General features: G+C 50.2%; 1 protein-coding gene across 1 annotated transcript in view; it reads left to right on the forward strand.

Annotated features, from left to right (window-relative positions):
- LOC144950119 (unconventional myosin-XVI-like) overlaps window positions 1-21746 on the forward strand; it is a 38343-nt gene extending 16597 nt beyond the window's left edge. Inside the window, exons 7-12 of the mRNA XM_078880180.1 lie at window positions 8945-9050; window positions 12739-12856; window positions 14893-15040; window positions 17011-17119; window positions 17394-17412; window positions 21613-21746. Coding sequence (XP_078736306.1) covers window positions 8945-9050; window positions 12739-12856; window positions 14893-15040; window positions 17011-17119; window positions 17394-17412; window positions 21613-21746 — 634 coding nt within the window. The remainder of the gene's footprint in view (window positions 1-8944; window positions 9051-12738; window positions 12857-14892; window positions 15041-17010; window positions 17120-17393; window positions 17413-21612) is intronic.
- The last annotated feature ends 998 nt before the right edge of the window (window positions 21747-22744 follow it).

A 22744-nucleotide genomic window follows, 5' to 3' on the forward strand; every position in this document is an offset into this window, starting at 1 on the left:
TGCGTCAAAGGTAACAAACAAAAAATGTTATAAAAATAAAACACTGGCACACCAGTGAAAACCCAATGACAATAGAGTATAATCTTGATTTGAAGCTTTCGTGACTGCAGGAATTCATACTCTTTGGTTCTTTCGGTAAAGTCACGTAGGTACAGTGAGGGAAAAAAGTATTTGATCCCCTGCTGATTTTGTACGTTTGCCCACTGACAAAGAAATGATCAGTCTATCATTTTAATGGTATGTTTATTTGAACAGTGAGAGACAGAATAACAGCAACAAAATCCAGAAAAACGCATGTCAAAAATGTTATAAATTGATTTGCATTTTAATGATGACGGTATGTGTAATCCACTATTCGCCCCACTGCGCATCTGTTTAGCAGAAGGGCATGGTGGGCAAATCCGTTTGTCAAAAACTTCCCAGATTGGTGAAATATCATTGTTTTGAGCTATTTTCCGGGCTGTATTTTCACCTAACGTCTCAACCCTCCCCCCCTGGGTTTAATTTGACGAGAGACAAAGCCCCGACTTCTAGGCACACGCGGCACTGTGACTAACAAACCAGTAAAGCCCTCACACCGCACGATGGGTACGTTTCCACCCCCTTACGTGTAGTCGTCTCTTTCCATGTCTTTTTTTTTATTTCCGTAGATTTTCATTTTTTCACGTTCTCGTGTCGAGCACTCGGCGGGGGGCCCTCAGTAAGGCCGCGTGTATAACGACGTTCGTTTTAAGAGCACAATTTAGGTAGCGGTGGGGGTTCAAGCCTCACACTGCGCCACGGGTTTGTCCTATTAAAATATTCAGCTCTCCACCACGCCTCCGTGGGGCCTTGGCGTTTGCTCAAGGCTGGCCGACGCGCACGCTGTTCCCATTGTCTTCTGTCTTGAGGATTTCGAATCGTCTCGTAAAGTTACGGTGATAATAATAATTACTTTCATTTTTCGATTTAAAGCTTTCGTGACTGCAGGGATTCATCTTCTTGGTTCTTTCGGTAAAGTCACGTAGAAGGGAAATAATAAAATAATAAAAATAAAACATTATAAAATAATTCTCACGACGTTTCGGCCACAACGCAAGCAGCCGTCCTCAGGTGGAGAACAGGTCTGTTGGAAAGACACACAAACAAACCCATTGACATGCACACATGTCAGACCTGTTCTTCACCTGAGGACGGCTGCTTGCGTTGTGGCCGAAACGTCTTGAGAATTATTTTATTATGTTTTATTTTTATTATTTTATTATTTCCCTTCTACGTGACTTTACCGAAAGAACCAAGAAGAATTACTTTCATTTTATGCAGCTTCATTCATGCAAACAGCATCCCACAAAGCTGTACGTAAATTGATAGATATATACAAGGACCAAATCGCGTATATGCAGTTGGCTGCGTTACGCCATGAAAGAATCCCAATGTGCGCACGCATGTACACACCAAGCAAATTAAAGCCCTCCTGACAGGCAACATCAAAAATGAATAAAAAATAAAGACTTGGCACCAAAACAAAAGACGGTGAAGGATGTATTTCAAAATATCAGACGGGTAATTCGTGGCCGTTTTTCAATCCACTTCTGGATGAAGGCCTGCCAATGTGGGTGATGTTCATTGAGGTTGTTTGACCATACTTATATTTACATACTGTTTATAAACAAGATTAAGCAAGACGGCTTTTGTGTGCGAGCCAGACGGACCGAATGACCTTCGCTTATCCAAAACACCTCAGGTTCTCTTTATTAAAATATACGATGCTGGTTCTATTCCACCTTTGGGAAATCTTACGCGAGATTGGTTGCAACACGAGGCCTCGTAGATTTATGAGACTTCTCTCGGATAAATGACGTGCACGGAGAGGGATTTTAACGGGGACAGAAAATATTGTGTTTGTGTGTCTTGTGGAAAATGTAACGGCATTAGTGTTGTGTGAAAATAAATAAAATCTGTATTGTGAGCAGCACACAAAAACTTCCTAACGCTTGTGCATTTCTACATGGAGGCTAGCAGCCCTCTGTGTGTTTGCAGGTTTGACCCAGGGAAATGCCGTGAAGCATCATTGGGGAAGGGCAGGAAGCATTACGTCGGCACATTTACACGCTTCACTGCCATAGCCTGATTGGCATGGCTCTGCAGAGAGTTACAGAAGCATTGATGGTGCACCATCTGATACAGAAAAGGCTTAATTAACACGTAGTAGGCTTCTGTGACCGATATTACGATTCATAATAGATTTTGGGTCAGATCGCGTACGTAACATGTGCATCACAATTCTGGCAACCGCCTGAATATGCTGGCTGTAACTACCAGTGAAACGTCGTACCCAATTATTTTATGTGTTGGGCATTGCTCTCCAACTCGGATGATTTGAATCCGCACTTTGCTGTACCACTGCCTCCTGGCACCTCGATGCCCACGGGAACGGAGTTTCACAACGTTTAAGTGATCCACCAAACACCGCTAGGACAGTGCTGGATCACAGGCTACGTGCATAGCCACCGGCCTGCATGTGCCACACGTGCGTGTGTGTGTGTGTACGTTTAAAGACATTGGCAATTTTCGTTTCACACCGGATAATAACGCACCAACAAGAATCGGCTTGAACCAGTTCCATCATTAACGAGAGAAAGGTGATTGTGTGCGCGCGTGCCTATTTCCAAGACGTTCGCACACAGCGGTGCGAGCAGGTGTTTCGGTGCTGGGTGGTAATGGATTGCAAGCGGCGTTGCATGAATTGCGAAAATGTTGCAGCAGCCACCAATCGCGACGGCGGCGGTGGGCACACACAGCGAGGGATGTCGCTGGTTCACCACCCGCACCCCTTCGCGTCCAGCTGAGCTGTGACCCCCCCCCCTCACTTGCGCCGATAGTCCTCGTGCGTTATACGAACCAACGTTCAGCCCTACCAAAGGGAATTTCCATCCACTGGAATAAAAATAACAATAATCCATAATAGAGTTTTTTGGGTTAGATCGAATATAAAAGTTTCGTTAAACCCACCGCCACCCAGCGCAACCAATCAGAAAGGTTTGTCACGTAAACAAAACGTACCAATTCAATACTAGTACAGCACACCGGTGTGTTGGAGAGTAAACCCACAACATGTACAATTGGAGTACCACGTAATTACCACTTGCATCATCAGGTGACAGACAGAGCTGTCGGGTTTAACAACACATTTATATTTACGCGATCTAACTCTAAAACCTCTACTATGGAAAATATTTGTCGTGAAAGCCTACGTGTTGAAATTCTAACAATAATAATTGTGTGTATAGGCCAGGACAGGCGAGTGGTACGTGATAAGGTTGTTGCCGTTGTTGTCAGCCTGTAACTTCCCACGACTGGGCAAAAACCTGCCACGCTGTTTACTTCCATTGCATCCTCCCCTTATTGCTTTGTCCAATGGGGTGCTTCGGTGACGAGATGTTAACGACCTCGCCTGGTATGCAGGAGGTCATGGGTCTGATCCCGACCATGACGCCTGCTGTATATTTGGAGTTTGCACATACTCACTGTGGTCGCGTGGATTTTCCTCTGGGTCCTCTGGTTTTTCCCTCCATATTTAGAAACACGCGTTTAGAGTATTATTTGGCTGCTATAAATATCCACGTGATAAGAAACTTCCTCGAGCTATTATTTGTTGCCAGGTCGCTTCTGAAAAATATCTAGAGCTCAATGGGCCTTACCTGGTCAAATAAAAATTTGTCTGGATCAAATCCACGACCTCCTGTATACCAGGCGAGCTAGTTAACATCTCGCCACCACAGGCAAATTGGAACATCATGCGACAATGGGCAGTGACGCAGATCCCGAGAATCTAAATTCACGTCCTCATTATAATACGGGAAGACTACTTCTATTGCGTACGTGACGTGACTCAAGTGTGCGTATCTGTGTGCACCGCCCGTCGCGTGACACGTTAAGACAGACGGAAGGCGTTGACGGTGAACGGCATTTTGATCGAAAAAAAACCCTCGGTGCTTCGCAAGCCTCACCAATAAAACCCGCACGCATTACACGTGCGCAGCTCGCAGATCGGGTCAACAGCTTGAACAAGCTGAGCACGTGGCCTTTTGAAAGCGGCAAAGCAATTGGCGATTCTGTCGGGGGAAGAGCCGTTGTATTGTAACGCCGTTCGTTGCGGTGGCCAGAGCTGAACGGCCGTAAAGCCAGGATCTGTGCTCATTTAGTCTTGGGAATGGGATTGTTGAGCGTGCCAGTGCCCAATTTGTATGCAGGCCCTCCCGTTTGGGTGAAGAGAGTCGTTGTGGCTAATGCCCCCCTAGGCAGGTATATTCGTAGCGGTGGGGTTCATAACAAGTCTGCGCAGTAACGACCGTCCCTAACGAGACTGAAATGTTGCCCGCGTCGGTATACCGCTGCGAGATGTTAAAGCCGCTTTCACCCAGTCAGGCTCGTGGCTGAATGAGATTTCACTGCTCACGAGATGAATAATTTGTTGTGCGATTCTTAATAGATTTTTGGGGGATTTAGGCCACGTAATGATCTAACCGAATGTGGATCGTGCTGTGTAGCGAATCGTTACGCGTTCAGTACAGTGTACGGTGGCTCCTCAGGAATCGAGCAGAGTGTAGGAGGACTTGGCTCTGATTAGTCTAAATTAGCGCTCATGTTTACCCAGTAAAGCCTCACTCAGTCTCAAGACTCGTTTTTCAAAATGGTCCTGTCAAGCATTTTTCTCAGTATGGCTCTCTGGCCCAACAAACCTGGAACCAGTTAGCGACAGATGTTCAGGGTCCTTCCTTGCGTGTGAGCCAGTTTTGGCTTTAAACAGTTGTTGTTCCAAAGAGCGTACACCGTGTGATCAGCGCGAATTTGTGATCGGACTGGACTCACAAGAGAGTGCAATAACACGTGTCGACACTAACGTTGCCAGTGTGGAATCCCAATTGAGTATTGCAAAGGTGACTTTTCAGCATTGGGTTGTTTTTGGTCCGTACCAGTTAGATTTAACGATTTGTTTATCTAGCTACAGGAGGGACAGGAGAACCATGCATAACAGGGGCAGCATATAACAACTCCATACATACAGGCAACTGAGCCAGGAATCGAACCCAGGACCTTCCTGCTGTGAGACACAGGTGTATAGTTATGCCGGGTGGCCCATCCCTCTGCTGCCTATACTTAGAGATTCTAGATTTGAAGCTTTCCTGACTGCAAGGATTCATACTCTTAGGTTGTTTTCGGTAAATTCACGTAGGAAAAAAGAAATAAGAAAATGGTAGAAATAATAATATAAATAAAAAAAATCACGACGTTTCGGGCGCAACTCAAGCGTCCGTCATCAGGTGGGACAACCACAGCACGAAACAATTGAAGTGGGCAGGCCACGACATCAGGCGAGATCACATGTCAACACCTCTCTACGTGACTTTACCGAAAAAACCTAAGAGTATAGATTCAACTTTGATTGTGTGGTTCATATTGCGTGAGTGAAACGAGTGTCATCCACCTTCCACCACCAAACACAGCGATCAGCAATTGGTTTCTTGCTGTGGTTGTCCCACCTGATGACGGACGCTTGTGTTGCGCCCGAAACGTCGTGATTTATTATTTTATTTCTATTATTATTTCTATCATTTTATTATTTATTTTTATTTTTACCTACGTGACTTTACCGAAAAAACCTAAAAAACCTAAGTGTATGTGTATGTACACTTAGAGATCACTGCACCAGCATCAGGCCAAACAGAACTGTGTACGTGCCCCTGTTACACCGATCCATCTTGGGATTCGGTCATTGCAGGGCATTGTGTGTGGTGCGATGCAGGTAATTGAATGACGGTCGTTTATTTGTCGTGCAAAAAGTCTTCAGCGGCGCTTATTAAGTCTGAAATATTAACTCGGCTCGAGCAATAGTACGCAAGTGGAAGCTGGGAGAAGAATGATTTTGTAAATGAATGCAGACGTTCGCGAGTCGTGCCGGGTGTGATTAAGGAGTTGGCCACACGCTGCGAATGAAGCGGCCGGGGGGCCCAGTACGTTGCGCATTTCTGCATTTCCCTTGCCATGTCTGCGTTGACGCAAGGGAGAGGTTTTCAGCGGCGGCGGAGGATTGTTTGCGCAGGGCCTCTGGGTCTGAACGTGAAGTCGCCTACGGTTGAATTGCAAATGAGTGGGGAAGTGTGTCTACCCCCAACACCCCACTGATTTACGAGGAGGTTTTGTTGGGCAGCGTTCACGGAGGGGAGCGCACTGTCCTCTCGGGCGCTATGAGATAAGCAATTGAGAAGTGGGAGTGCATGGATGGAGATAGCAGCTGGCCCTTTGTGGAAACCTTTTGCCCTTCGGGATTTCTTATGCATCTAACGCAGATTTCGGTGTAATTATGAAATGTTAATGGGCTTGAAATGGCACTGTTTTTTTGTGCAAATTTTCTATCTTAAAAAAATTGTGGGAGTTTTTATTTCTTCCTACAAACGTGACTTGATACGGACCCTGCCTATCTAGGACTAGGCCTGGATAGGGCCTGATAGCACGTGGCACCTGGAAGAACATTCTAAATGGTGGCCCTATCGATGGCTTATGTACTGCTGCTCGCAGGCCTGATGGATGTTTAGTTCACACAGTAGAGTTACTATGGGAACCTGGGCCCTGCCTGCTAGGCCAGATCTCGAGCAGAGCCTATATATTTGATCAGTTTTCAGGGAAAAGTGTCATCGGCTCACGGTACCTCTAGATCTGGTTTAGTGGGAATCATCCTCTCTGTGTCACTTGGTAGGAGACCACAAATGGCTGTTATTTATTTTTTATTGAATTTGTAAAAGTATTATTATGCTCGTTCCTGCCCACAGCAATGAAGATAAGCATTGCCCCAGTGTTTCCAAAGGCTTAACGTGTGTTCTTGAAGATGGAATTTGTCGAAGTGCAGAGATGGAGTTTTCTCTTGACTCAACACAGGGAAATACACCATTGCCCAACCGTGACGAGGTCCATGCAACTACCAACTTAAACCCATTTGAGTGACGTCCTTTATAAGCCTCTGCAGCTTCAAGAGATCAGATATCTCTCCTGGCCTCCCTGAAGAAGTATCGCCCCTTCCGAGGCTTCTCTCCCACGTGTTCCTGAAGAAGCTCCCAGAACGTGGAGCGAACGTCAGGCCTCGACACCTAGCCGCGGCCCGAAGTCTCACCGGGGCGCTGTGTAGATTTACGCCTCCGATGAGCACGGTTGGCTACGTGCGGTGTGAAAGAAGTTCACCGTACACATGTACATATTGGGGGCGTCCAGGGAGCAGCAGCCCGGGTGAATGATTGGGGGTCTTGCAGTCGGTTGCCCGTGACGCTTGTCGTTGCTTCGAGCCGCTTACCGATGAGGGAGGAGGGAGGGTGATGTTTTTAGGGGTTGCCTATGGATGTGCTCGGCAGTAACTCAGAGAGCATTGCCTCGTGGGTGGGTGGGGGCGGCGGTGAAGTGCTCGTGACTTCACGCAAAGCCGTCTCTCTGATATTGAAATATTTGACTGCCTGCCGCCCTCCTCATCCTCCACAGCAATGGCTATTTGGCTCATGTTCGCTCCCCAAAGCCACCTCCGATCTCGTCCCCTTTATCTTTGTAAATTATGTTCTCTCGAGCCTAACCCATGTAATCTTGGGACGAGCCTTACCTCTCCCTAGCCACGCTCTCCCAAGGGTTATTACAGCTGCTGCTGCTGCTGTGGCTGTGAAAGCCTCTGTGAAGCGTCTCATTCGAAATACCGAGGCTGTTTCCAAGATGAAATGCACCACATCCCCTCCACTCTCTTTGCCTCTCACTCCACGCCGCTTGCGACTCCTCTGTTCTCTAACGAATGCAAAGGTTATCGTCGCTGTTTTCTGAGCGGCTGTCTCCACCAATGTTCAGTCTCCCAATCCTCCCTTCTCCCCATCCATAAAGAACTTTTGTTCTTTTTTTGTTATTAACGTATTCCAAAACTAGAGTTGAAAAGCATGAATGCGTTAGCTCTGTCTGTCCGTACGTCTGTGTGTGCATCTGTCCGCGTCCGCCTGGTTGTACCATGGGGTGACACAATGACTCTCGTAAAGTTCTTCTTTACGAGAGTCATTGCGTTTGCTCATGCGGTCAGTTGGTCCTGGATTTGGTCCATCGCATACTGGGCCCACCTTCAACATGAACTCAGCTGGCCAATGATTGGCGCTGTGGATGCGTGTGTCAGAAGGTGGCCAATTCCTCAGGACCGATGTCCTCTGTGGACGCTGGCTTGACCTCTCTCTCTCACTCTGACTGTAAACATATTTAATTTTGACTACAGAGTACATCGGTGTCATCTATGTGTGTGTGTGTACTCTTTGTACATAGCTGGGGAGTGGTAGTGTAATGGTTAGTGCTCCAAGCCGAGCAACCCATGTTCGATTCCGCTCACGATCAGCAACGGTGGCGAATATCTGAACCGGTCCTGGACCTCCTCTAGGTCAACTCAGCCTTAAATAAGTACCCTTTGCGGTGTATGTGAATATCAGCACTGTTGAGATGAATGCAGCCGGCAGCATGGGGGTGCGGGCCCCACCCACCCCGTCGTGTGGCGTGCTGGAATTCACAGTTGCTACTCGCTAACAGCGCTTGGCGGCCGTCCATAAAAGACGCCACGCGATTTTGGACGATTTTTGACCCCCCCCGCTTTAAACTATTGTCATTGTAGTGCGTATTTAATGTGGCGCTGCACTCTGATGTTGTAGGAGAACATATTTATTAAAAAGTAGTATTTAATTAAGTAGAACGTGTTGTCCATATTTATTTAAAGTTGCGCATTTTGATGTGACGTCACATTTCTCACCCCCCCCCCTCCCCCTCGTCACACATCGTCACAAATGTCTGACCCCCCCCCCAACCCCCTAGGTGCGTCACGTTATTTATGGACGGCCCCTTGCCCCAGCAGTCTGTTGAGGCTATACGGGGGGGGGGGATCTTTGTCTTTGCGTGTGCGCGTCAGTGGAGAGAGCGGCTCGGGGAAGAGCGAGGCGAGCAAGCACATCGCCCAGCACCTGCTGCGCCGCGGGCCTGGGGACGGACCCGAGCTGCAGGCGCGACTTCTGCACGTGAGTGTTTACGAGTAGCCGTTCGGAAACTTACGATGGCATTTTTCGATTTAAAGCTTTCGTGACTGCAGGGATTCATCTTCTTGGTTCTTTCGGTAAAGTCACGTAGAAGGGAAATAATAAAAAATAAACATAATAAAATAATTCTCACGACGTTTCGGCCACAACGCAAGCAGCCGTCCTCAGGTGAAGACCAGGTCTGTCGGGGAGACGCTGTCTCCGACATGCCATCGTAATCTTCTTGGTTCTTTCGCTGTCTCCCCGACAGACATGGTCTTCACCTGATGACGGCTGCTTGCGTTGTGGCCGAAACGTCGTGAGAATTATTTTATAATGTTTTATTTTTATTATTTGATTATTTCCATTCTACGTGACTTTACCGAAAGAACCAAGAAGATTACGATGGCATGTTGGAGGAGGGGGTGGGGGGGGAGAGGCTCCAGAGTCAGAGAAACACTGAGACAGCATCGTCATTGCGATGCAGGGGTTTGAATCCAGGTATTCGGCTGCCCGTAATTAAACCGCATCCTCGCTTTGTAGCAAGCGACAATGATTTCTCACTTTGCAGGGCGTGTAGGAAAGGGGGTTCCCCTCGAAGTGTCTGGATTCGGTGTTACGTGAAGGCATCTCCAAAGCAGCTGCGATATCACCATCCACAGGCTATTCTGACGCAGCAAGGAGGCAGCAAGGATTCCTGCAGTCACGAAAGTTTAAAATCAAGATTTAATAGCAACAGAGTCATACTGCTCTGCGTGAGATCCAAATGTATTCTTTATGCAGACTAACTAGTTATAAATGACATCTACGTCTAATTATCCGGCTATATCAAGACACGTCTATGCTCACCTTCCCTTTTTTAATTTCACATTTTCCCTCTCGGTGTAATCACCAGCAGGCCTTCACCCAGTAATGATACCCTAGGGGTAACAATGACGCTCTTAAATTAAACATTCCCGATGAAAGGTCTCGACTCGAGACGTACCTAATGTGATCCCCAATTACTGCCACCAGCAGAGACCTTCACGTGACGGACAGGTTGTCACGTTCAACATAATACAATGAATATTGATGGCAATGGTGGTGACATGTCCTAGCGGTGCCAGTGGATCGTGGTTCTAATCCAGCAGGCCACCCTGGTTATTGCCACGGGTGTATTCATCATGAAATACTGTGCCCCAAGTACTACACTGCGGACATTGAAGGTCTCCTGACGTCATTCGAAAATGAGTTGTGCCATTGGCATGCTGGAGTCACGGTCGACATTCGCTGTGAAACGCCGCGCGTTCGTGATGGACCGTGCAATGTAAGAATGCCGAAGCAAGGTCTCGGCTCATCCCCCACCCCCACCCCACCATTCTATTCTAATTAAATAGCGGGGGGTTGGCCATTATGTCAGCTGGAGTAGCGAGCGCTTCGTTGAGGCTTCCTAGCGCCCACAGCGTGAAGAAGCTCGCCTCTCGGTCGGGCCATTCGAATACAAAACGGTCTGCGAACGTTTTTGGAAGCAATGCGGAGATGTCAGTCTGTCGTGAGTTGGTGGCGTACGAATGCTGCGATCCCTGCTGCCCTTTTCGCTTTCATGGCTAAAATTATTTTAATGTGACGCATCGCGAGCCGATGGCCTCGTAACGAGTCCATGGAGTCCCACGCACCGCCGCGATGGAGAATTTTTCGTTTTAATTTTGCCGCAAGTTTCCTAAAGTCCTCGGCGTCACCGACGTCTGTCCACCATGCAGTATAGATGGGGACAACCGCAGTGATCCGTAGCGAGCGCACGTGTTGCCGTGGGGTAAGGTGCAGGTGCTCTCACCTGTTCCAAGCGTCTACAGCATGGGCGATGTCACCCCACCCCCCACCACCCCCCACCACTACTGCACAGGGAAAGCTGCCGCTGGGAGGTCTCTCTCCCACCCCACATCTCCCCCTTCCCTCCTACCTCCCCCAATCCCCCTCCCTCGCTTTTTCACGCCATGCCAGCCACTGTCGTATACCTGCTTATTTTATCCTTCCATCTCACCTTCCCTTGTCTTTTTTTCCCGTTAAAATAGTTGAAGTGGCGTGGAAGCTCAGTGTCTGCACGGAGCGTGAGTGCTGCTTGTTCAATGTTGGGAGTTGAGATGTCGCGTGTTGTTGTGCTGCTTATGTAAGCGCACTTGAGGTACGGTAGAGTAGGGGAGAGGGGGTGGGTGCTGGTGTATTCCTGGAGAGTCCTCGAGCCATTTAACCTTTAATTTTTTGAACGCGTTGATTAGATTAAAATATGACCAGGTTGGCTTTCACGCCTCCGTGTGCGTCGGCAGCTGTGTCGCTCTCAGGAGGGGCACCGCGCAAATAGAGAGGGACCCCCCCCCCCCTCCGTGGCTAATTATCTCCCTCAAATTGCACCGAAGCAATTCGGGTTGGAGGAGGCGGGGTGAAAGGGCAAGATTGCGCGTGTGTAAGTTCAAGTGGCGGCGGTGGCTGTGATTGCAGGCGAAGAGGGCCCGCGTGCTTGCGTCCGATGCTCTGCCACGAAAATAAAAAGCAGCACCGAGTGAGAATCCGCCGCGGCCGAAAGCGCCCGGTGATGTTCAACTGCATGGCTGCAACGCGTCCCCCGCTAAGCCCCCCGCTAAGCTGGTGACCACCGCTCGGTGCGGATACAGCTCGGCACGCTCTCCGTTGACTACGGTTTTAACGGAGTTGCGATCCGCTCGGAATTGCGGGGAATTCCGTACTTGCGTGCAGCATTAATACGGCACCGGGACGAGCGTGCGGCACCGGACGTACGGTTCTCCGTGTGTTTGTACGTGTGTTGAACTTCTTCCACAAACGTACGTAGCTAACTGTGCTAATCGGAGGTGAGGGGGGGGGAGAACAGCAAAGAAGGGTGGTGGAAGGGCGGGTGGCATTTTGGCGTTGCGCTGTTCAGCTGGATGAAGGGATTATGCGAGCAGACCTCGCCGAAAGCGGGGGGTTACGTTCCTGGAAAATGCCGTGTTAGGAAAAGATTTGTTCGACAAATAAATCGACCTCGTGGGAAAAATAGGGTTGTGTTCCTGGTTCTGAAATGATCACCGCCTCCCTCTTTGTTTAAATAGTGCTACGTGATTTCCGCCCTTGTTTTTGTACTAAAGGATGCAGAGTAGCTCTCCATTCCTTGTGTGTGTGTACACTCTTTATTTAGTGTGTGTCTCCATTCCTCTTCCCGCACCGCGGCACTCACGCCCAACGCTTGACCCGAACAATTGCAATTCCAGCCCGATGCTCGCACCCTCAGACTCGTCATCAATCCATGATCAGTCCACTGCTGGATGAAGGCTCTCCCCAATTCGCAGCCATCTTCGGAAGTCAGGCGCACGCCTCTATGATGAGTGGCATGCAACTCGGTAGTGCGTGGGACTGATGAAGTGGAGCTCTGAAAACCGGAGATGTCCACATGTAAGCAGGCGATGAGAGAGAGCGATTGGATTGCTCAACTGATCGCTCAGGTGTTGAGCTGCCCTTAACCACAATGGCATTTGAAATTCACTCGTCTTTACCAGATTCTGATGAGAAAATCCCTGGTTAGATTGGGTTTGGCCTTGGCGCCACGTGAGCACACCATGATTGTGTGTGTGTATGTGCACTTGCCCCACAGGTCTGTTGAGGCTATACGGGGTGGGGGGAGGAAACTTTGTCTTTGCACGCTGTGCCTGTTGCCGGACAGGTGAGCTGCCTCCTGGAGTCGTTCGGCAACGCCGTGACGCCCGTGAACGCCGAGTCGAGCCGCTTCTCGCAGCACCTGGAGATCCACTTCGACGCGCGGAGCGGCCGCCCTGTGGGAGGTGCGCGGTGCGCCAGCTTGTGCCGCCGCTCGCTTCAGGCTGGAGCGGTGCCCCCAGCCGTTTGTGAAACATAAATTTTTATGACACGCTTTCATTTAACTCACTTTGTCTATTGTTGTTGTTGTTGTATCCTCAGATTTTGTAACTCTATTTTAACCCACTTCCCAATGTGGTATCGACTGCAAACTTGGTATGATTGTGTCTTACTGATGACAATATTATATTCTATTATAAAAAAATATATATTTTTAAACATTATTTTGTATATGTTATCTTTCGGCTTGAGTCTAATTGTCCACGGTCAACTAACGTTGGCTGTAATTGGCCACGGTCCCTTATGTTATAACAAGCTTCGGGGCCACTTCCTGGAGTCGTGGAATTCTTCCATTACTATTTAACTTTTTAGTACATTTCATGAAAGCGTGTTTTTAAAAAGTTTTTTTATGTTTACTTTTTAATTCCTGGCGGAGCTATACAAGTGCAGAAGTTACCGTGGCTACCTGGGTAGTAGCCAACCGATCAGCACGGTTGGCTACGTACGGTGCGAAAGAAGTTCAACTTACATGCTCGCAAACCCGACTTGTGAGTCGGGTTACCTGAGTAGTAGGCGGGGCCTACGAGCAGTGGGCGGGGCCAATGGCAGGAGGGGGGGGGGCAAGGTGTGGCCAGAATTGCGTGTTGCTGTCCTGCATGAAAGGAAAAGAAACAGCAATGAGAAAGAAAAAAACGCACACACATTACAGCGCCAGTAGAAAGATTTATAAATACAGTACAGGCGGAAATCCATGGGTTCCGCGTGTCAGACCAGCACCTTAGCAGCGGCGACAACGCCGGTGTAATTGCCATCGGAAGGTATCGCCTCGGCGAAGCGTGACGGGGGAGCGCGTGGGGGGGGGGCGATGGCCAATTAGCGGCGAGCCTCACCCGGCCCATCGCGCGGCCGCCGCGGAGTTCGGGACCCGCCAATTCGCGGCCGTTAGCCCCGCACCCAGGAGCGTCTCGCGACGAAGCTCCGCCGTGCGCGTGCAAATTAGCGGCTGAGCGGACTCCGCAGGCGGGGCCGGCGTGGTGCGTGAGACCCTCGGCGCTGACGTGCCGAGGGCCGGTCCTCCCCGCGCGTGGCTGCGTTGGTTTGGCGCTGGCCGTGCGCGATGCGCTCATTGCCTCGCTCAGCGCGCTTAGGACGCGATCCCTGGAAAAGCGACGCGTCGAGACAAAACGCGTCAAGCGAGGGATCACTTTTGGCACGTACGTTACGGGGGCACGAATTAATAAAACAACGCGAAATACGATTCGCATTTACACTTTATGTATATTAAAAAAAAATCTGCCTGCAGCCATCCCATGGCGGGGAAAAGATCTGAGACTGGCTGCTCGTGAACTGCAGTTTCCCCAACACCCTGTGAGGGCGATGTATGTGTTGTATATACAACCCTGTGCACACATGCGTATCTGTGTGAGCACGAGTATGTGCTTGTATACACATCTCCAAACCTGTGCGTGTGTTTGTGATTACGCGCGAGGGGAAGCGCGTGCAAGGTAATGAAAGGACGAACGAAGGTGTTCATGTTAACTTTAATCATAACGCTCCCCGCGACAATCTTGACTCCTTCAGCTCCGCTGAGCAAATTACAACGCATCCTATTATCACAAACTATACATGGAGCATTTACCATTTCGTTTTTAGTTTGTTGTCATTCCCCCGCACCACCGATTAGCACGATTGGCTACGTACACGTACAATAGAAGTTCAACGTACAAACGCACGTGACATATTGGATTATCCATTCGCCTAAAGCGCAGTGTTTGTGAGACGTCGGGGAGCAACGGTCACGGGAAGAATGGCTCGTCTCCCGTTCTTCCCTCGTGCCCCGACTGAACATCTGTGAAAAAACAGCTTCTCAGCTCATCGGATTCCTCCTGCAGTATAAACACACGTTCTGGTTCATTGGCGTCTCTCGCTCTCTCGCTCGCTCGCTGCTTCTCCTGCCCGTGAGGCTGACTTGGTGGGGTTGTCTCCCTCCCGCGGCGCGCAGCCCGAGTGTTCGCCTACTGCCTGGAGAAGTCTCGCCTGGTGGCCGCGCCCGCGCACCAGGGAAACTTCAAGATCTTCCGCCTGATGTCCGGCGGGCTCACCGCCGACGAGCGGAGCTACCTCTACCTGTCCAACATGGCGTCCTTCCGGCGAGTCACGCCGCTTGCCTTCACGAGCCGTGTGGTTCTGTGCCATGGCCAGGTGGTTAGGCCGTGGACGAAGACCGCTGTTCTTCACCGGTTTTCAGAGGGGGGGTGGGGGGGGTCAGTTTTGTCGATAAGACATCAATCAACGTGAGGGCCCCCCACACATTTGAAGCCATTGGAGGTTTGACAGCAGCACGGTGATGGGGTGTCTTCACTATATATACTCTTAGGGTTTTCGGTAAAGTCACGTAGGTAAAAAATAAATAATAATAAAATATAATTGTTATCGCGGCATCTCTTGAGGAAGGCCAGCGTCTCGAGAAGCTGTGACTTCTTGTCTCGTTGTCTGTTAAAAACTCTAACAGATAGGTGGAATTTCTCTCCGTAGAGGGTGTTAATTCTAGATTTGAAGCCTTCGTGACTGCAAGGATTCATACTCTTAGGTTTTTTACCTACGTGACTTTACCGAAAAGCAGTCACGAGAGTTAACACCCTCTACGGAGAGGAATTTCACCTATCTGTTAGAGTTTTTAACAGACTTTACGAGACAAGAAGTCACAGCTTCTCGAGACGATAGCCTTCCTCAAGAGATGCCGCGATAACAATTATATATTTGTTTTATTATTTAGTGTCTTCACTATTTCTGTGTTGTCGGGGGCCGCACGTCAGGGGTTACACGAAAGGTCACCATGGGACGCCAGTGACCCGCGGGCCTTGCAATGAAGAACACTGGACTAAACGTATTTTAAATCTTGACTTAAAGCTTTCGTGACAGCAGAAATTCATATTCTTGGATCTTTCGGTAAATTCTAGATTTGAAGCTTTCGGTAAAGCCACGTAGATAGATCAAATAATAAAAAAATATACTAAGAAAATAATAAAAATAATAAAAATATCACGACGTTTCGATCGCAACAAAAGCAATCGTCATCCGATATATTTCTCACCTGATGACGATTGCTTGTGTTGCGATCGAAACGTCTGATATTGTTATTATTTGTATGATTTTTTTTTATTTGATCTATTTACGTGGCTTTACCGAAATACCCAAGAATATGAACATATTTAGATTTTTTTAATCGCTTTTTGTGTTGAACGGGCCCCCATAATTCATAACGTCTGGTAACCAGGCTAAATTTGAGATTGAAGAGGCTGAAACTGGTCCAGAGTTTGCTTGCTTAAATATTGCCGCTGGGTGATATTGGTCTGGAAAGCCAATTGAATGTTAGACTAAAAAAACCCATGATTTATGAATGGAGAGACAGAACAGAGCCATTGCTAATATAGCTTTGGTTTTGGACCTTGAGCAAATGGGCATTTGCTGATGGAGCAAGTTGGGCCATAACACACTGGGCCCCACTTCAAGCTGAACCTCGATCAGCTGGCAAATGGCATACACTGCGGTGAGCGTGTGTGGGTTGGCCAAGCTCCAGGAACAATTTCATCGCAAGGCCTGGTTGGACAGTGGCACAATCCAACCCTGGACCCAACCAAAGCAACGATCTCCAGAGATCACAGCAGCTGCTGCTGCAGTCGGTTTGGCTGCTGTGCGCGCCGCCTTGCAGTGTGCATGCTGACATATGTTTACGGGTTGCACACACAGTAAACCCAACAACGTTTTTATTTTAACAGGTAAAGTCCACTGAGCTAGATGGCTCTTTTGCAGAGGTGCACTGGCCACGAATTATAACTCAGGGAAGCGGCTTACGTGAACATTTATAGCAGCCAAATACTCTGAACGCCCGTCGATTATAAAAGCGGAGGGACAAAAAACGGTGGTCCCGTAGAACAATCCATGCGACCTTGGGGAGAGATACACCACAAACTCCAAATATACAAGAGGCGTCGTCAGGGTCGGGACCGAATTCCACGACCTCCTGTATACCAGGCGAGGTGGTCACCATCTGGCCAGCTCGGCGATGGCCCTTCGCGTGGCTTAGGCAGTGATTCGGTGGCTCTGTGTTGAACGGCAGGTACCTGAAGGAGAGCACTTGGGACAGCACTCCCACGGCCAGCACGAGCGACAAGGAGAGGCTGGACGCCGTGAAGACGGCTCTGCAGGCGCTCTCCTTCAGCAACAACGTACGCGCGCCCCTCCCACGACGCACACACACGCACGCACGCCTCGTCGGCAAAAACCGGTGCAGAGAAACGTTCACGCGGGGGCGTCCTAGACCAGGCGTGGGCAACCAGCGGCTCTTTAAGGACCGCTTCGTGAGACGTCGTTTATTGAGGGCCACTCCGCCGTCTTTGTATTCACGCGCTTCGCGGCTATTGATGCTTTGTGTTTTTTTTATTTACAGATTTCGAAAAAAATGCCTTTTCTTGTCATTTTCGTTGCCGACCCGTGTGCTAGACGTGCATGGTTTCGCACGGTGCAGCAGCAGCAGTAGCTCGAGTCACAACCAAGGGCTCATTGCTCACCGAATATTTTCCGATTCACCGGTTGACCGATCAGCAGTCGCGGCCATATGTGAGTGGTATCCTGGATGTGGTGTGCCATGAGTCCGGAAATATTGTCAGACCTGAGTGAGATGAAACCCCGATTATAACCGTACGGTGCTCAGCATCCGCAAGCCTCAGAGGCCTTGACTCCTGCCGGGGTCAATGCTGACCTTTCAGAGCCGAAGATTAGGCCAACATTCCCTTGAGAGAGGCTTTCTGAAGCTCTGCATTGGAAAGCTCTTCTGCCAGCAGCGGTGTGATGAAGCAGTTTCAGGACTGCACGTGTCACCTTTCATTTATGTGCCCGTCGAGCCGGCTGCATGTGTGTAGCAAACGAAATAAGGCAAACCTCAATAGCAGCGCCGGTAATTGCTTGCACTTTATGCGGCTTCAGTACCAATCTTCGTTCCCTCCAATGCACCGGTGTCACCGCGCCTCCGATTGGCGCGGTTGGCTACGTACGGCGCGACAGGAGTTCAACATACATCCAGTGCCAACATTTAGTCCCCTTATCTGCATCGGCAGTGCCCGACCCTGACGAAATTTGTGATTGCGCACACGACGCGGCTTCAGTGTCGGCGCCCTCTGCCGGGAAATAGGGCTGAACGATTTGGGGAAAATATCTAATTGCGATTTTTCTGACAGAGATTGCGATTAGATTTGCGATGACATTTTTTTAAGTCACGCTTCAGTTCGATATTCACTGTGTAATTGATTTAAAACATGTGATGCAGCATTACCACATGATACCATCAAAATATGAACTGCTCTACATATTCTAATGCAAGGATGAGAACTTAGAATATATGAATTGCTTCCAACATGTATTTATTAAAATGTTTTAACTGAAATAGAACAATCAAACATAGATAAATTGTTAAGTTAAATGAGTAAAGTTATAATAATAAATAATAAATAATAAAACAATTCCAACAATAAAGTAATAGTACTTTTAAAATCTCAAAAAATCGCAGCCTTTGCGATTTGCTAATCGCATTGTTTTAATGTTCGATTTGAAATCGATTAATCGTTCAGCCCTAGTGGGAAGCGTCCCCTGCCGCATGACGTCAGCTTCAGTCGCTCCCAGTCACCGGTCGCCTCAGCCTCTTCACGTTGCCGTCACCCCGACGACTTTAGATTTAGAGAGGACGCCGTCAATTTGTGGCGTGAAAATATTCCTCTGTCTCTCTCTCTCTCTCTGCCAGCGTTGTGTTCTCCTAGTCTAGCGGGGGCGCGGGGCATGAGCAATGTAAGGGAATCCTCGGGAGCCCAAGCAACAACATTCAGGGTGAACCAAATCCCAGCTCAGATTCAAACCACAATGAGCATTCAAGAGCTAATGAATCTATCATCACCGGCTTGTCTCATCTGACTTCATGTTTGCCTCTTGTCTGTGTCTCTCTGCCCTGCATCTGTCCCATTTTCTCATCTCGCTACAGTTCTAGATGTTGTCAATATCTCCTCCGTCATCTCGTGAGGAATTTTATAAGTCAACTAGCTTGTTTGCCAGTCCAAGGACGGGTGTTTATTGCAGTAAATCTGAAATATTAAATAGAAAAATTGTTCAGCTCATGATTATTAATGAGGGGGGGCGGAGTTGCCCCATGTGGAATGACTTCACGCGCGGGACACACACACAGTCTTTTTTTTGGCTCGTTATATTCGTTGCTGCGTTGATTTCATTATTAGCTTTACTTTACATAAAAAGAAAGGTCAAAATGAAAGCTGTTTTGCGTAAACAAATGTTCGTTTACGCTCCACCTTCTTCATGCGGAGTGACGTCACCCGTTCATGATTATTAATTAGGGGGGCTGGTCGACGTGGCGTGACGTCACGCGCGTTACACACAGACATTCTTGGGTAAATAAAGTAGTCAATATAGTAGTCAATATAGTCGTCAATATAGTCGTCAATGTAGTAATCAATATAGTAGTCAATACTGGGGGTGGTTTTGGGGGTAGAAATGGCCACCAAGGTGGACCGGTCCTGGGCCTCCCCTCGGTCGACTCAGCCTCCCAATGAGTACCCGGTGCGGTGTGTAGTAAACATCGCCACTCGGGAGACAAAGGCGGCCGGGCGTGGTGCTGGCCACCCACCCCCTCGTGTGCCATGCCCGGCCTTCATCGGTGCTGCTTCTGCTCGCTAACAGCACTCGCGCCTACAGTCTGTTACACGGGGGGCGGTGGGGTGGTGGACCCTTGCATTAGTGTGCCATCCACGCTGGCCGGCCTGCGGTTATTAAACCCGAGCACAGCAACCGCTTTCACGCCGCCAGAGAGCCCACGCTCGTTTCTCAGCTGTCAACGCCGTGGCCTCAACCCCCCCACCGCCCCCCCCCCCGGATCTCGGAGCCACGGGCTCGGCGTGCTGCCACAGACGCTATTCCCCCGCGGCAGTCCGGACGAATCCATTCATTATTATTGCCGGCTACGGACGAGGAGGCCCGGGGAGGGTGGGTAGGGCGGTGGGGGTGCTCAGCGGTGGTGCGCAGTGCCGATAGTGGAGTGGACGCGACACATTGATCCACCCTGGTGTGCCTCGCCCCCTCCCCCCCCCCCCCGGGGAGCTCCACTGATGGATGGTAAAAAGAGGGCCGATATAAAATCCGCGGGAGCGGTGAACGCGACGTTTTCTCGCTTCAGGGTGTGGATATGATCACGCGCCCGCGTCCGGCCCGGATCGAAAGCGCACACAGCCCATTAATGGTGCCAATGCGCCGGTTTGAGTTGCAGAATTGTTCAGGGGTTTTATTCAGAGATGTTCGTCCCCCGCTGTATTTCCGTGGCCTCTGGCCGGCAACGGCCATGGTGTGGAACGGAGGGCGGAGTGGGGAGGCAGATGGTAGTCGAATGGCTAGGAAGGCTTTGCCTACAGCCCAGTGAGCCCTGGCCATGAGCAGCCATAACAACGCCTGCCTGCCTGCCTGGCTGCCCTCCCTGCCCTCCCCTGCCACCCGGCAGATAATTACGTTCGTGAGAGGATGCAGACCTCGGAGATGGAGTGATGATATCGATTCGTGTGCGCCGGTGCCGGGTGGATTATCGCTTAGCGGGATCGTGGGAGGCCGTGGGCTGAGGATTGGGCAGGCCTTCGTCCAGCAGTGGATTGATGACTGCTGGAGAGGGCGATGAAGTTTGACCATCGTCATCGCGTTTGAAAGGCGACGTTTTGTGTTTGCAGGGCTCGAGAAGCTCCCCCATAAAGGGGATCGCTCTTTGTTAAGCGCAGTGCGCTCCACATTTAGGGGGAGAGAAAAAAAATATGTCACTGCCTTCGATTGCTGATGAATTGCCTCGCAGTGAGCTCGTGTACCACAAAGTCAGTTTACAAGGGGTGAAAGGTTTATTTTCCCCGAAGTGTCTGGGGAATTGTACAAGTGCCACCGTCTGCTGTGCAGAAGACATTACAAGCTGTGAGGTCATTTTCAAGATCCGGCTATCCTGCGGAGAAAGGTTACGGGCAAAAATAAAATCTACAATCTTTACGTAGGAACATTACGAATAGCCTCCGTGCAAGTATAGCCAAAAGTGGAAAATATGTTCTGTTACGGTGAGAACACGGGAAGTAATCACATGTGAAACCCCTTAAAAAGAAACACATATTGGCCGCGCGATCTTTTAATGTACGGTTAGCGAGTGATGTGATGGTCAGCGCGCAATGGATTTGCAATCAAGAGGTCGCCGGATCGATTCCATTTCCCGGCACGGCAGTTGAGACAATTGGTGCAAGTTTCCTAAACCACCCATCACCGCCTGCGCCCGCCCAGCAGCCAGCAGTGTAGTCAGATTCACCACAGTAAGTCACGCGCGGTGGGATAAACCGGTCGACGCGTCCACCTCCTCCGGGATGTCTGTCCAGCGTGAGAAGAGTAGGCCAAATACCCACGAGCGGGCAATCGCAGCGCTGCACCCTTCCCGTTCACGCTCACTCTGTGCCCTCTCATGGCCGTATCTGGTGTTCTTCTTTTGCCCGGCTGCTGATGTAGATGCAGAGCGACAACTACAATTTCACATTCAGTCGGTCAAACCAGATAACCGCGCCAGGAACAGCTGAGTGTATCTCCGTGATGTCGCCTTCGTAATTGTGGATCGGGCATCGCGTCGTACCTGGCTGCACGTTTGATCGTCCAGTGCTGCCAGCCTCTTTACGGGAGGCGGCGAAGGGAATGCGGCTGTGGGGCACGGCGAGAGCAGAGCGGCACCCTGGACCCGTGTCCACTGCGGACGACTTCCGGGGGCAGCGAGGGATTTTCACGCTCCGCTGAGCCTCCGAAGCCAGCGGCTGGATTCATAACTGAGAAGTCCAATTAGAGTGGCTACTCAATTCATAGCAACACAGATAGAGGGAGGAGAAGGATGAGCGGAAGCGTAAATATTGACTTTGCCTGGCTCCTTGACAGGCAGCTCTCCCGAGTAGCGCGCGCTCGCCGGCTCGCCGCTAACGATGACCGTGCGGATTCCTTGCGTGCGGACGCAGCTGTCCTTTCACAGTTACGCAGGCGGCTGTGCACCACCGATCGCCCAGCATTCGTTGACAGAGAATCCGCCAGCGCTCACCGGGAGGCCGTGCACGTCGGGTGTGAACGGTCCGTGACCGGCGCTCGCTAACTCTCTCGCCCGCGCTGCCTCCGGCAGGACGTTGAGAACCTGCTGCTCGTGCTGTCGGCCGTGCTTCACCTGGGAGACCTGCACTTCCTGGGCATCTCCAGCACGGAGGCGGCGCACGTCACGGACACGCGTCTCCTGCAGCGCAGTGAGTGCCACGCACGCGCCCGCCCGGCTCCCCACGCGCCCGCCCGCCCGGCTACCAGAGGTCGCAACCGGGTACCCGATACCCGTACCCTACCTGATACCCGGCTACCCGTACCCGGCCGGGTACGGGTACCCGTTTGCGACCCTGGTGTGGCCGGGTACGGGTAGACCGTGAGTCACTGGTGAGTAACCGTTTGTCACTCATTTCCCAACGTCTTGTCTCTTCTCACAATTCAAGTTCCTAGAATCAACCCACCCGCGCCTGCAACATGACTTCATCCCAGAGGTCGCAATCAGGTACCCGATACCCGTACCCTACCCGGCCGGGTACGGGTACCCGTTTGCGACCCTGGTGCGGCCGGGTACGGGTACGGGTAAGGAATCAAAACCCGTTTGCGACCTCTGCCGGCTACCCACGCACCAGCTGACTCTCGAACCGACTCCGCAGTCGAGCGTCACGACGCACGCCAGACTCGACTGCAGTCTATGTGTAATGTAGTAACTCCACGGG

This window comes from Lampetra fluviatilis, chromosome 56 (assembly GCF_964198595.1).
Source record: "Lampetra fluviatilis chromosome 56, kcLamFluv1.1, whole genome shotgun sequence".
Lineage (NCBI taxonomy): Eukaryota > Metazoa > Chordata > Hyperoartia > Petromyzontiformes > Petromyzontidae > Lampetra > Lampetra fluviatilis.